Genomic DNA, 14,798 nt, shown 5'->3' on the forward strand with positions numbered 1-14,798 from the left:
TGCAGGTGGGGAGTCATGGGGCTCTCAAACCCGGATCCTTACGCTGGTCCTTGCCCTTGGCGCCACGTGCACTTAACCCGCTGCGCTACCACCCAACTCCCGAATTTTTTAATTATTGTTATTTTTATTATTATGATTATTATTATTTTGGGACACAGCTCAGCTTAGGTATATGGTGTTGCTAGGGATTGAACCTAGGACCTTCGTGCCTCAGACATGGAAATCTTTTTTGTATAACCAACCTGCTCTCTTCTCAGCGCCCATCTGATTTATTGATTTATTTTTTTAGAAAGGAAAAAGTGACCGAAAGCAGAAAATCTTACACATATGAGGAAGTTCCTCAAAATGAGTAGATTTGCTACTATAAAAATAATTACTGGGTGGATATCAGTGTCGACTTTGGCTATAGGGAATTTGGAGGGCATACTTTAGATACACAGCTATTGCTCAGTGCACTCTGATCGGGTCCCGGAGTTACCTTAAGGATAAAGCTTATAAGAATTGCAATATTGGGTTTCAAAACATTAGAATAAACTTGCATGATTATGCATAGTTAGGCTAATGAGAGAGAGAGAGCCTACATTGGTGAACATACACATGCATGGTAGGATAGGTTTTACTTTAAAATGTCCATTAGTGAATTCTTTAATCCAGCGTCTAAAAATAAAAGGAAAACATATCGAGAAATTTCAATCCCACAATTTAAGGTTTATATACTTTTATAGCTATCCTCTCAAGACTTAACATACAACTACCAACCCTAGTAAGACCTGTATTTTTCTTTTTACTCCCTTTTACAACAAATGCTTTAAATGTAAAGAAACTTGTTATTAATACTTATGCTCCAGAATAATTCCAATGTAATACAAAATGAGCTAGATTTCTGTTTTATTAGCAAGTGACATTTAAATATCTGGAAAGTAAAATTGCTATCATATTATTTCTGGCTGTGGTCAACTTTCCTCCATCTTATTTATTAGCAACTCCAGTATATGTGTGTGTCAGATAAACATGTTTAGACTAGTGTATCTGCATTTGCATGCTCATTCATTCATGCTTTTACATAATGGCTTATCAGGTACTTTGTTGTCAATTAGTGCTTTCTGCTTAGGTGTACATAGGAAACAAGTTGACAGGTTGTAGCTTGCAGCGGCTTTACAGAGCACATGAGAGAGAGGGAATGAAATAATTAAAGATACAGGTGTGTAGTCACACATTCTAAAAGTGTTAAGGATGAAACACCGAGTGAGACGTGCACTTACTAAGCAAGTAGATGTGATCTAGCTGGCATTGTTCAGAGAATGCTTCCATGAGGAAGTGATATATTTCGTTGATCTAACACTGAGAAAGAACTGAGCAAATAGGTGAGTGGAAGAAAGCATTTTATAAACAGGTGAGAGGCAATTCAAAGACTTTGGTGGGGGTGTGGGGAAGGGGTGGAGCCAAGATTCATTCTAGGAATGTAGAAACTTTGTGAGTCAATATGTGAAGTGAGTCTGAAGAAAAGAAAAAATATTAACTATCAGGGGAGGGGATGGGATACAGAGTTCTGGTGGTAGGAATTGTGTGGAGTTGTACCCCTCTTATCCTATGGTTTTTGTTAGTGTTCCCTTTTTATAAATAAAATTTTTTAAAAAGTTAGTATTAGCAGAAGAACATGTTAAGGATTCATTTTTGTATACTAAGATAATGAATATGGCATGATTATATCAGCTACCTGAAAATACAATTCTTCTTGGAACTGAAAACAGAAAAAAAGAAAAAAGGCTCAGGAAATCAGAGACATGTAGTTCTTCAGATATGTCTGTAGATTGTAAATTCTTGTAGCTGGACTAGGGGATTTTGAAACTGTTAATAGATAGGAAATTAAAATTTAACAAAAAGGACATTAGAGATAGTTTTCTGGGTAGGTTGTGTACCTTGTCCTGAGCACCACCCATGTTCGAACCCTGGCCCCCCATGGCAGCTACTAAGGCCAAAGGGAAATTTTGGTGCTATGGAACCCCTTATCCACCCCCCTTCTCTGTCTCTATCCCTTCTTTTTAACTGTTTGAATGAAAGGTATCCTGTAGAAATGAAATAGTATAGGCTTTAACACTACCAAAAAAAGTCAAATAGTTAGAATGTCTAATATGTATTAAGTAGAGCATGTGTGCATTGTGGTAGAAAATTGTAAAATAATTTTATTAGTTCCTGTGTTGATTATTTTTTGAACAATCTCTTGCTTGTTTATGGTGTATCTGTGCCTTTGCATAATTCCATGCATGCTTTGAGTAGCACAAGAGAGGATGTGAAAAAAAGAACGAACAAAATTGCCATTGAGCAGTCACTCAGTACATCTCTGTATTGCCTCCATCTTCTCTTTGGAATAATTAGTCTGCTCAATGTTCAACTCCTAAGAAGTGCTATTTCTCTTCTGTCACTGTGTATTTTTTCCCTTCCGTGACCCCACAGTTAAAATAAAATGTGTTAATATGCTCTTTGGGGGACCACTTTTATGATTTTCTGTTTTCTCTGTGCCTTCAGTGAAATATTCTTCTCTCAGCCTGGTAACTGACATCCCATTGCTATATTCTGAGATGAATTATGTTCTCTTATTGGGAACACACACACACACACACACACACACACACACACACACACTTGCTAATATTAGGCTTATATCTTATATTAGCTCTAAAATATCTGTGTGTTTATCCCCCCCATTTTGTAGTTACAATTAAGAAACCAGAATGCCAATTTTTGTATTCTTAAACATTTTTTCTTCCGCCATGTTATGTTACTTTATCCTGTAAATCATATCCCATCTGCCTCATTCCAATAATCTTTCTTATGTCCTGTTAAAAGGGACATTCCCTATATCATATCAATATACATAATGTACATCCCCCCCATTAAAAGACTTTATAAGGATAAAGTTGTATATATACACTTATACTTTATACTGTAGTCATGTTCTTGAATTGCAAATAACAAGCTTTGGTCTCATAATAGTCTTATTATTTCTGTAAAAACTTGATGTCTATATGCATGTATCCATAAGTTTGTAGCAGATATATACCTCAAAGTGAAAGTGCTCAATAGTCTACTGTGATTAGATTTAGATCTAATAATCTTGCAAAGCAAGTAGAAAGGCCTATAGAAGGCACCAGAAATAGTTTAGTTCAATATATATTACAAAGGCTTAGATATCCATCTCTCATACCCCCTACTTCACTTCCCTCATTCTCTCTATTCAAATAACTACACAGGCAAAAAAAAATTAAGTAAGATGTATTTCCTAATGTATTCCAACACACCAGCATTATCATCACCTCTAGATAATCTTTAGAAGAAACACTGCTTAATAATTGGCCAAGATATATACTGGCAAAAATGTATCTCAACCAAAGGACAGTTACTGTCCCTATAACTTTTATCAGAATGGTCAACTAAGTAAATGCAGTTAAATTTAAGGATAACTTAGACCTCACTAAAATCTTAGGTGTTATTTCCTTCCTAACCTGAGGCCAGACCCCACAAACGATCCCAAGTTGGATAGAACAAGTGATAGTCAATGTTTTAACTGGGAAAATGTCTGAGCTCCTCAGATAAAGATAGAACTATAAAAGCTGGAGAAGAGTAAATGATTGGCTCACTTAATGATGGCCTTTTTGGCCAATACCAGGTCACCCCATCAACTGGGGCTCTTATCAAGGGATCCTTGGATTCCCACATAGATATGCTAGGCCTACAGTTCTAATAGAGTCCTCTTTCCAGCATCACTAGTCACTTACATCAGGAATATCATCATAAGCCCTTCTGTGGATATCTCTAAGATATTGCCTTCACTGTAAAGCAGAATGGTAGGGAATGCCCTATTCTCTGAAGGGAGGATGGGTCATCTTGCTTTGCCACTCAAAGAAGACTGGCCCTAAAATAAGTGCAGCCTAGACTGTTCCAAGCTGTGACCATGGGCTGTGACCTCAGACTAACAGGGACTTGGAGGTTATATGAGATTCTGTGCTAAATGTGTAACATATGGGCGCTAGGTCAGATCAATGAGGTAACTGTTAATTTTTACGCATAGATTTTTTTTAACTGTGGGAGCTCCTCTGCCCTAATCCAGCTTTCTAGTCCTGTTATCAACTCTGACTATACCTTCCCAGACAAGGTTTTTAGTCTACTTGTATGTTAGCTATCAAAATCAAACAGAAATTACTAAAGTCATGTGCCCCTATGAACATACCTAAAAAAAACTCCTAGCTTCTCTCCTCCCTGAGATCTCTATTCTTATCTGCTCTACTTCTACTTTTTGGTTCCTGTTTATTGTTCAGTTTCATTGTTTTGTCATGTGTTGTATTGTGCCACCATTTAGTCACCAAGTTGCAGGTGCTACTATGATTCTATCCTGACTTCCCTAAGCACAAGGACCCACACAAAGACTGGGGTTGGAGCCCCCACTCCTCACCAGCAGTAGGGATACTTCATAAATGGTGAAGCAGATCTGCAGGTATCTTTCTCTCTCCCTGTATATCTCCATGTCAGGAAATTGTAAGGATGTAGTTGAGCTCTGCAGGGCTCACAAAGCACCTCACATTCCTGATAATATGGCCATTAGATAAAAAGAAAGGGGGAGATGTCTGGAAATTGTGAGGATGTGGTTGAACTCAGCAGGGTTCACAAATAACCCTGCATTCCTGATACTATGGCCTATCTACATAATCATTGTTTTGTCTGACAGATCCCTACTCACTCCACTCCTCTGATCTATCTTCTCTCTACCCTCAAGACCCTCCCTGCCTCCAGGGTATTATTAATCCTACCACTTAAAACCCTTGCAACAGTTGCTAAGGAAGTTCCTACCTTTCCAGCTCCATTTTGCCCTTCTCCGCCCCTTTCCTAGCCATTTCAGTTTCTGACTTGCCACTTCTGGGTCTAGCCTTTTAAAAGCCGTGGCTTTTTGATCAAAAAAGATATTGCATTGTCTCACCACCACCACTTGGTTGGTTCCTGAGTCATCTTCCTCGTGTCGCTGAGTAAGTAGCAGCCCAGGCTGACTCCAGTCGCGTTCTGTCCAACCCAGAGAGTGTGTGCCCAGGAAGAGGCACTCCTATGCTAGCCCGGCATCTCCACCTCCTCTCTCAATTTCTCTCTTTCCTATAGGGAAAAAAAAAGGGGGGATGGCTGTCAGGAGCCATGGATTCTTAGTGCCTTCACTGAGCTCCAGCAATAAACCTGGAGGCAAAAAACAAATAAAATTATATTTTTATTAATGATATACCAATACATTTAGAATCTTTATGTAAGAAAACACTACTGCATAGCTGCACCATTTTATAGGCAAACCCAATACATCTTGACTTTCTAAAATATAATGTACTGACTAGAGAAAAGTAACTAGGTCTAAATAAATTGTTTAGGAGAAAGTAAGTATCTCATCTTAAAAGAGTATTTTATGGGAGTCGAGCTGTAGCACAGTGGATTAAGTGCAGTTGTCGCAAAGCACAAGGACCAGCATAAGGATCCTGGTTCAAACCCCCGGATCCCCACCTGCAGGGGAGTCGCTTCACAAGCGGTGAAGCAAGTCTGCAGGTGTCTATCTTTCTCTCCCCCTCTTTGTCTTCCCTCTCCTCTCTCCATTTCTCTCTATCCTATCCAACAACGACAACAATATTAACTACAACAATAAAACAACAAGGGCAACAAAAGGGAATAAATAAATAAAATAAATATTTTTTTAAAAAGAGTATTTTATATACAAATAGCCTGATTATCATCATAATATTTGGAAGGGGAACATAACTATTTTAGAGAAGAAAAACAATTCAAAAGGACAAAATTTTGCATGTCAATTGGTATGGTATTTCTTGTTATGTTAGCCTATTCTTTTAAGATAAAGATAGAGACAGGGAAGAGAGAAAGGGGGAAAATGGGAGAGAGAGAAAGAGAGAGAGAGGCTACAGTACCAGAGCTTTCTTCGGTGCATTCTGTGCAGTGAGTCCTGGGCATTGCAAAGGATCACACTAGCCTAAACTATTTTGCCATTCCTATGTTAATGTTTTTAAGTTATTCATTTCTATCTGAATCAGTAACTCTGAACCTTTTAAATTTACTACCAAGGGTTTTTTTGTTAGTTTGTTTTTGTTCTCCTGATACAGACAATGCTTAAGCCTTTTATCTCTTCAGCAGTGTCAAATAAAGGAAACAAATGAGAAACATTATAAGACAGTTATGGAGTGCTAATGCTCAGAGAGAACAGTGGGTATGAACATCCTGTAGCTACCCAGCTGCTGAAAAGAATCTTCATAAAGTGGACTCCAGCTGTGTTATTCCAGATGCCCATTTTTACTTAATGATTGTTAAAACAGGGAACAGAGCAATTACAGTCTCTACCTAATGAGTGAAAAACTACCAGGTAAATTACATTCCCTATGTCTAAACTTGTAAGAGAATTTAAATTAAAAAATGATAAAAGACAATTTGTAAATTAATGTAAACCTTAACTAAATATTACTTCACCACTCACGTTCCTCTGCCTCACTTTATGTACAATTTAATAAAATACAACAAGGTAAGATAAAATATCTTAAAGCAGGGAGCCATATCAGTCATAGCAGGTACATCTTTCTTCCAAACATCCTTCTAAATCAAGAATTTTGCCGATAATATAAAATAGCATAAACAGTTGACACTGACTCTTTGTTTAGATAATTTTTAATTCACTAATTAATAATATTTAATTTACTTTAAGGGAAGCAAAGTACAATAAACATTTTTATAAAAAAAAGAAAAAAACTTTCACTCAGGCTGTATCCATTTTGACAAACTGCTATTTTTGGTGATTTAAAGTTTTTGTTTGCTTGCTTGTTTTGATGCCAGGGTTATTATTATTATTTTTCTTGGTGGTGGGTGGGTGGGCAGGGGACTCAGTGCCTGCACGACTCCACCATTACCAGCAGTCTTTTTTATCTTGATAGAGCATAAGAGATGGAGAAAGATAGGGAGAGAGAGGGGGTAGGAGGAATTGTAGCACTGCTCCACTACTCATGAAGATGAATTCTGAGGGCCAGCACCCAGGTCCTCACAGGTGGTAACATGTCCTCTCTACTGGTGGGCCAGCATCCAGTCCTGCATTGATAAAGAACATCTCACATCTTGCCATATATGACCCACAAAATCATTTTGTCTGATCCTGTCAAGGCAACTGGAGCTCTTCTTTCTTCCTTCTTTCCTTCCTTCCCTCCTTCGTTTCTTTCTTCCTTTCTTTTTTTTTAATTTCTTTATTGGGGAATTAATGTTTTACATTCGACAGTAAATACAATAGGTTGTACATGCATAACATTTCTCAGTTTTCCTTATAACAATACAACCCCCACTAGGTCCTCTGTCATCCTTCTTGGACCTGTATTCTTCCCCCTCTTCCTTTCTTCCTTCTTTCCTTCCTCCCTCCCTTCCTTCCTTCCTTCCTTCCTTCCTTCCTTCCTTACTTCCTTCCTTCCTTCCTTCTTTCGTTTATTTCTTAATTTATTTTTTAATGAGAGAGACCACCAAAGCACTGCACACCTTTGGCTTCTGGTAATGTTGGGGACTGAACCTGGGACCTCAGAGCATCAGGCATGAGTCTTTTTTTTTTTTCTTGCCTCCAGGGTTATTGCTGGTGCTGGGTGCCAACATTACAATCCTTTCCTCCTGGAGACCTTTTATTTTTCCCCCCATTTTTATTGGATATGACAGAGAGGGGAGGAGATGGTAGAGAGGGAGAGAGGAAGACACTTGCAGACCTGCTTCACTGCTTGTAAAGCCAACCCTGAAGGTGGGGAGTGGGGGCTTGAACTCAGATTCTTGTGCAGCTCCTTCGCTTAGTACTATATGCTTTTAACGTGGTGTGCCACTGCCCAGCCCCCTGAGCCTTTTTGCATAAACATTATGCTATCTCCCCAGTCCAACTGGAACTTTTTCATAGCAACAAGAAATGGTCATTTTTAAGTTGAAATTTTTTATGACCAGCAAATGATGCTGTAATATCCCTTTAATGAATGGAAAGTTTCCTTACCTTTGCCCTAAATCACCTCCACAAAATTTTAACTTACTTATTCAAGGCAAGGTGATGGACATGACATATTTTAGAAGATAAAGGAAATTTATTTTGCCTATTTATGTAGTTAATTTTATGTATGATTATCCATATTTTATAATTGTGACTGAAATTATTGAGAACCAGTATCTTACCATTATTTGAAACCTTAATTTTAAGATCATAGTTTTGACATTATTTATCAGAGAACATCTAGCAATGCTCTAAATAACAAAGTTAAGAGAATTTTTTTTTTTTTTACCTTGGACCATTTTTGTCTTGTTAACTATTTCAAGACTTGATTAATACCTAATTGATAAAATTATGTTGGAATTACTTCAAAATAAGCCAAGGCCGAAATAGGCAGGGGTAGTGGATAGAAGCAGAGATAAAAATGAATCCATGAGGGTGGAGGAGACTGCACAATAGTTATGTGAAAAAATTTTCTCTCCTGGGAGTCTGGCGGTAGCTCAGTGGGTTAAGTGCACGTGGCACCAAGCACAAGGACCAGTTTAAAGATCCTGATTCAAGCCCCTGGCTCCCCACCTGCTGGGGAATTCCTTCACAGGCTGTGAAGCAGGTCTGCAGGTGTCTATCTATCTCTCCTCCTCTCTGTCTTCCCTTCCTCTCTCCATTTCTCTCTGTCCTATCCAAGGATGACATCTGTAACAACAACAATAACTACAACAACAATAAAAAACAGCAAGGGCAACAAAAGGGGGAATAAATATAAAAAATAATAATAAAAAAAATTTCATTCCTGTGACTCCAAAGTCCCAGGTTCAGTCAATCTCCCACACCACCTTTATAAACCAGAGCTGAGCAATACTGTGGCCTCTAGTACTGGGAAACCTCTCTCTTCTCCCCCTCTCTGTCATTAACATAAATCAAATAAAATATCAATTAAATATTAATTTAAAATAAACCCATGAAATAATAAAAAGTATGGAATGATTGTCACATAACACCTTATGGTATTGTCTCTATCCTTGAATGCTCTTTGAATTGCAAGAGGTTATAAATAAATAGTACAGTTCAATGAATTAGTTAATCTGGGATGATGTACGCAGCCTGATCATTTGACCCTTAAAAAAATTTTACCTGTGTGGGAGTCGGGCTGTAGAGCAGAGGGTTAAGCACAGGTGGCGCAAAGTACAAGGACCGGCATAAGGATCCCAGTTCGAGCCCTGGCTCCCCACCTGCAGGGGAGTTGCTTCACAGGTGGTGAAGCAGGTCTGCAGGTGTCTATCTTTCTCTCCTTCCTCCTCTCTGTCTTCCCCTCCTCTCTCCATTTCTCTCTGTCCTATCCAACAACAACAACAACAATAATAACTACAACAATAAAACAACAAGGGCAACAAAAGGAATAAATAAATAAAATAAATATTTAAAAAAAATTTTACCTGTGGTCATGAGTAGCAATGTTCCAAGTTGCACTAATTTCAGGACCATCTTCTCAGGTGGTAGACAGAATATGTTACCCAACCTCCCTTCGGAGGATGGAACATTCTCTACCATTGTTGATCCACATTGAGGGCAAGGTCCTATGGGGACCCACAAAGAGGTCCATTGTGTTGTTCCTGATGGAGATGACCAGTGACAATGGCAAGAGGGGTCTATTTGAGGTCTAGGCCAGGCCCATCATGTCTGTTTGGGAATCCCAGGACTCCCCAGCTAGGGCCCCAGCTGATGGAGTGGCCTGATAGTGACTAAAGAGTCATCATTAAAGTATGCCAGTCTCTTGCCCTTACTCAGCTTTTGCAGTCCTTACTTTAATAAAGTTAGCTTTGGAGTGACTGAGGGAAGTGTAATAGGAAGTAAGTGAGGAGAGTATCTAGGTCTAAGTAGAAACTATTTATACTCTATGGTGTCTTTTTAGGTCTTTCTACTTGCTTGCTTCATTTGTTGACTCACTGCAGACTATTGTGCACTTTTGTTTTCTGGTATACATTTTGCCCTAATTTATGGATACATGTGTACATATGCCCTACCTCATGGGACCTGGCCAGAGGGTTAAAGATTAGGAAGGCTATCAGGGGAGGAGATGGAATATGGAGTTCTGAAGGTGGAAATTGTGTGGAACTGTACCCCTCTTATCCTATGGTCTTGTCAGTGTTTCCATTTTATAAATAAAATTTTTTTTAAATTTACCTGTGAGGGCTGGGGAGACAGTATAGTTGTTGTGCAAAGTATGTTCATGTCTGAGGCACTGAGCTTCCAGGTCCATTCTCCAGCATCAGCTTAAGTTAGAACTGAGAAGTGCTCTGGTAAAATAATAATAATTAAACCAAAGTAAATGAAATCTGCAAATAAGACTTTCATGACTTACAATTATATCTAATCAATGTTAGATGGAGGAAGAAGACTATCTATGAAAAATGTACAATGCAAATCTGACGAAAGACATACTTTCAGAATAAGTCACTGAGTTAAAGTAGAATATATGCCCCAAATTTATCTAAAATGTCAAATTAGGTGGGTTGAAAAGGCCTTTTTGACACACCTGGCTGAGCACACATGTTACAGTGCACAAGGATCCAAGTTTGAGTCCCTGGTCCCCATTTTGCAGGGGGAAAGCTTTGCGAGTAGTGAAGCAGGGATGCAGGTGTCTCTCTCCCTCACTATCGTCACCTTCCCTTTTGATTTCTGGCTTTTGATTTCTGTTTCTATCCAATAAATAAAGATAATATTTAAAAAATTTAAAAAAAGAAAAGGCCTTTTTTTTTACAACAGAATTTAAATAAGGTATTAAAAAGCATTTAAAGGAAATAGAGTAAAGCATCAGTTATGTAAAAAATATATAGGAGTGTTTATGTCAATATATGTATAGCTTTTCACCAGCAGCCACATTGAATGCTAAATGCAAGAGAGAAGGAACTACAAGGAAGTTGTTTTATAGCTAGAGAATCCTTTGTACAATGTAAAGGGCAGCCATATATTCTCAATCTTGTTTATTTATTTCCAATATTTCAATTTCCTTTATTTATTGGAGAGACAGAAATTGAGAAGGAAGAGATAGAGAGGGAAAGAGGAAGAGAGACACCTGCAGCACTGCTTCACCAGTCCTAAAGCTCCCTCTTGCAGGTGAATATAGGAGGGTTTAAATCTGGGTCCTTGTGCATTTTAACATGCACACTCTACCAGGTATCCCTTCATTCTTGTTTATAAAGAGTGACTTAAAAAGCAGTGAGGCGGGAGTTGGGCGATAGTTTAGTGGGTTAAGCTCACATGGCATGAAGAGCAAGGACTGGCGTAAGGATCCCAGTTCGAGTCCCCGGCTCCCCATCTGCAGGGGAGTTGCTTCACAGGCGGTGAAGCAGGTCTGCAGGTGTCTATCTTTCTCTCCCCACTCTGTCTTCCCCTCCTCTCTCCACTTCTCTCTGTTCTATCCAACAATGACTAAAACAACAAGGGCAACAAAAGGGAATAAATAAGTATTTTTTTAAAAAGCAGTGAGGCTTGGGAAAAGGCATATTTCAAAGACAAAACCAACAGCAATAACAACAAAGCCAAGGAGACCTGAGTTTTGCTGATATTTTCTCTAACTAGGGAAAACAGCTAATTAACTCATCCATTTATCTGTCTAGCCCATATATTGTCACTCTAATATAGCTAACAAAACACAGCCTTTTCATTTTTTTTCCCTTCTTACTGGCTTTCCTTCTTCCCAGTTGACATTGCTTTTGTAAATCACTGCAAAACTCTATTCTCTCCTTCCATTTCTTTAGTCTGTTCCTTTCTCAAGTGACACTGTCAAAGAGACTTGCTCTAACCTTAGTATCCGAAATAATTGCTGCAGCATCTTCAGCAGCCTCTGTTTCTTCACTTGCTTTATTATTTTTTACATTACAGTCATATTCCTATGACATTACTGATTTATTTGCTTCTTTTCTTTTTCTAGTAGGACATAAGCTCTGCAAAAGCATTTAGGACATGTTTTGATTCTAGTATAAAATAGGAAACATTATTTATTATCTTGAAAAAGGAAGAGCTGAGACCCCCACACAATAGTGCTTCTTTGGGAAATGATAGTTACTTGCTAATTTACAGAAGCAGAAAAACATACAGGAAAAATGTATTGTTTTATCTCCTTTAAATGCTAAGGAAACAGTATTAACAGAACGACATATGAAATTCAATCACATGCTTTCCGCCGGATTTAACATTATTTCCCTAAAGATATTAGTTACAAACTAAATTAACAGAACCAGATAAATACTTGGTGTATTTTATCAAAGAAAATCTCATTTTCAAAAAACCCACCTCTTATATTTAATATGCTCAAGGATGACATGTCAGCGGTCTGACTGCAAATTGCAAATAATACAGAAAACATCATATATATATATATATATATATATATATATATATATATATATGTATGTATCTTTGCTCTTAATTAAATGCAAGAATTCAATAAAATGAGGCCCCTGGGGCTAACCTTCACGTTCATTGTTTACCATGAGGGGGATTCTCTATGTGCACATAAGTCCTTTTTTCCTGTCTTTTCATTTTGATATATGAATCCCTCACTACTTGGTGGTGAATTCTTATTGGTTTAATGTAGAGGATTTGAAATATTTTCTGTCACACAATGATTTCCCTTTGCTTTCTGTTGACAATTCACAAAGATGTGACCTATCAGTGGCATCTTCTGCTTTCCTCTAATATGGTAGGATGACAGTGGTGAAAGACTTCACCATCATGTCACTGGCTTCTCAAGACATTCTATTCTGTCTGCCAAGTCATTTAATGGGATGTAGCGTTGCTTCAACATTACAGAAAATAATATTTTACATAGTAAATGAAAGTATCCATTTTCTTCCCCATTGCTTTTAAGACTTAATCTGTTAGCTATAATCAGTGGACAAAAGTCTGGAAAACATAACTCTCATAACACTACTAATCAATGTAGCCTGAAATGGCCGTTAAAGACCTTATTGATGAGATATCTGATTTTTCTTTAAAGCTAACTTCAAAAAAGTCCGATTTTCCCCTTTTTAGTTTATAAAAAATCAATAGATTGTTTTACAAAATGGTAGTTTTCCATCTAACATAGATAATCTACATAATTTATCTGGTAACAGTTCATAATTTTCATATTGGGTAGCAATGTGTTTAGCGTAACCCATGTTCATTTAGAAACAGAATACTTAAAGATAGAGCAAATATTTGTTTTGCTAATTAATTAATTAATTAATTATTAATCAATTTTAAGAGGGCCCAGCCTACCACGCAGGCAGTGCTGTGCTTGGGATAGAGCCATAGACCCTATGCAAGCTGGCCTTTTGCTCTATTGGTGAATCATCTCCCCATTGTGAAAACACTATTTGCTAACTATCTCTTATATGTGGACCTTTTGATTAAGGATGTGAATTAATTTCTTCCTATAAAAGCCTTTTATAGCATTATATTGTCTGTTTTAAAACTTTGGAAGCATGGCAGGAGTAGATAGCATAATGGTTATGCAAAGAGACTGTCATGCCTGAGGCTCCAAAGTCTCAGGTTCAGTCTCTTGCACCATCATACAGTGCTCTGGTAAAAAAAAAAAAAATAGGAAGCAAGTTTGTCAGTGATTCTGAATGCATTTCAAGTTCATATGGTTAATATTCGAACTAAATTGAGAGACCAAAAATGAAATTCAATTCAGAGTTGGTTGCCTCATGAATATTCTCTATCTGTATTATTTTAAGGTTTTGTCAACTTGAATAATGTTTCTCTGAACTCAGTCCTGACTGAACAACTATCAGTAAATCTTTTTGAGACCTTTCCTTTCCTTGTTCTCTTTATTATTGTCTTATCTGCTTGCTAGATGTTTTCCAATCTGATTATCTTTCTTTTATACTCTTTTAAAATATTTTATTTTATTTTGATGGGAGAGGAGAGGGGGGAGAGAGAGAGAGAGTGAGGAAGAGAGAGAGAGAGAGAGAGAGAGAGAGAGAAGAGAAAGAGGACCAGAGCACTGCTGAGCTTTAGCTTCTGACAACAATGGAAATTAATCCAGGGACCTTGATGCATTAGTCATTCAAGCCTTTTTTACATAACCATTATCATGTCTCCCTAGTCAATCTGTAGACTCTTTTGAACAAATTCTTATCATACACAGTACAATATTATACAAATAGTTTGTTTTTCATAATATACACTGAAACAAATGCCACATTTGGGACCCGGTGGTGATGCACCTGGTTGAGTGCATATGTTAATGCACAAGGACCTGGGTTCAAGCCCTCAGGCCCCACCTGTAAGAAGAAAGCTGAGTAATTGATGAAATAGTGCTGCAGGTGTCTCTCTGGCTCCCTCTATCTCTGTCTCCCCCTTTCTTTCAATTTCTGGCTCTCTCTATTCCATAAATAAAGATTAAAGGTTAAAAATGAATACATCTTTTAAAAAGAGAAATTTCATATTTCATTTACGAAGAGTTTTTCAGTTTCTTTTTGTTTAGCAACATACATACACTTTTACTCTGAGATAGTCTTTTTTTTTTTTTTCATGATCTGTGAAGGGATTGAATCCAGGGACTAGTACATACAAATCATGTTCTCTCATTCCTGCTGCAATGCCTCCTTGACCCAAACACTTTATCTTGATTTTTAAGAAAGAGATAAAGCGGGGGAGTCGGGCTGTAGCGCAGCGGGTTAAGCGAAGGTGGCGCAAAGCACAAGGACCAGCAGAAGGATCCCGGTTCGAGCCCCGGTTCCCCACCTGCAGGGGAGTTGCTTCACAGGCGGTGAAGCAGGTC

At 37.9% G+C, this 14,798-nt stretch overlaps 1 protein-coding gene across 1 annotated transcript in view; it reads left to right on the forward strand.

Annotated features, from left to right (window-relative positions):
- Nucleotides 1–6,378: 6,378 nt before the first annotated feature.
- The window catches only part of KLHL1 (kelch like family member 1), a 200,390-nt gene continuing 191,970 nt past the window's right edge, over nucleotides 6,379–14,798 (forward strand). Inside the window, exon 1 of the mRNA XM_060191907.1 lies at nucleotides 6,379–6,397. Within this exon, the coding sequence (XP_060047890.1) occupies nucleotides 6,379–6,397 (19 nt within the window). The remainder of the gene's footprint in view (nucleotides 6,398–14,798) is intronic.

The sequence above is a fragment of the Erinaceus europaeus genome, chromosome 5 (genome assembly GCF_950295315.1).
Source record: "Erinaceus europaeus chromosome 5, mEriEur2.1, whole genome shotgun sequence".
NCBI lineage: Eukaryota > Metazoa > Chordata > Mammalia > Eulipotyphla > Erinaceidae > Erinaceus > Erinaceus europaeus.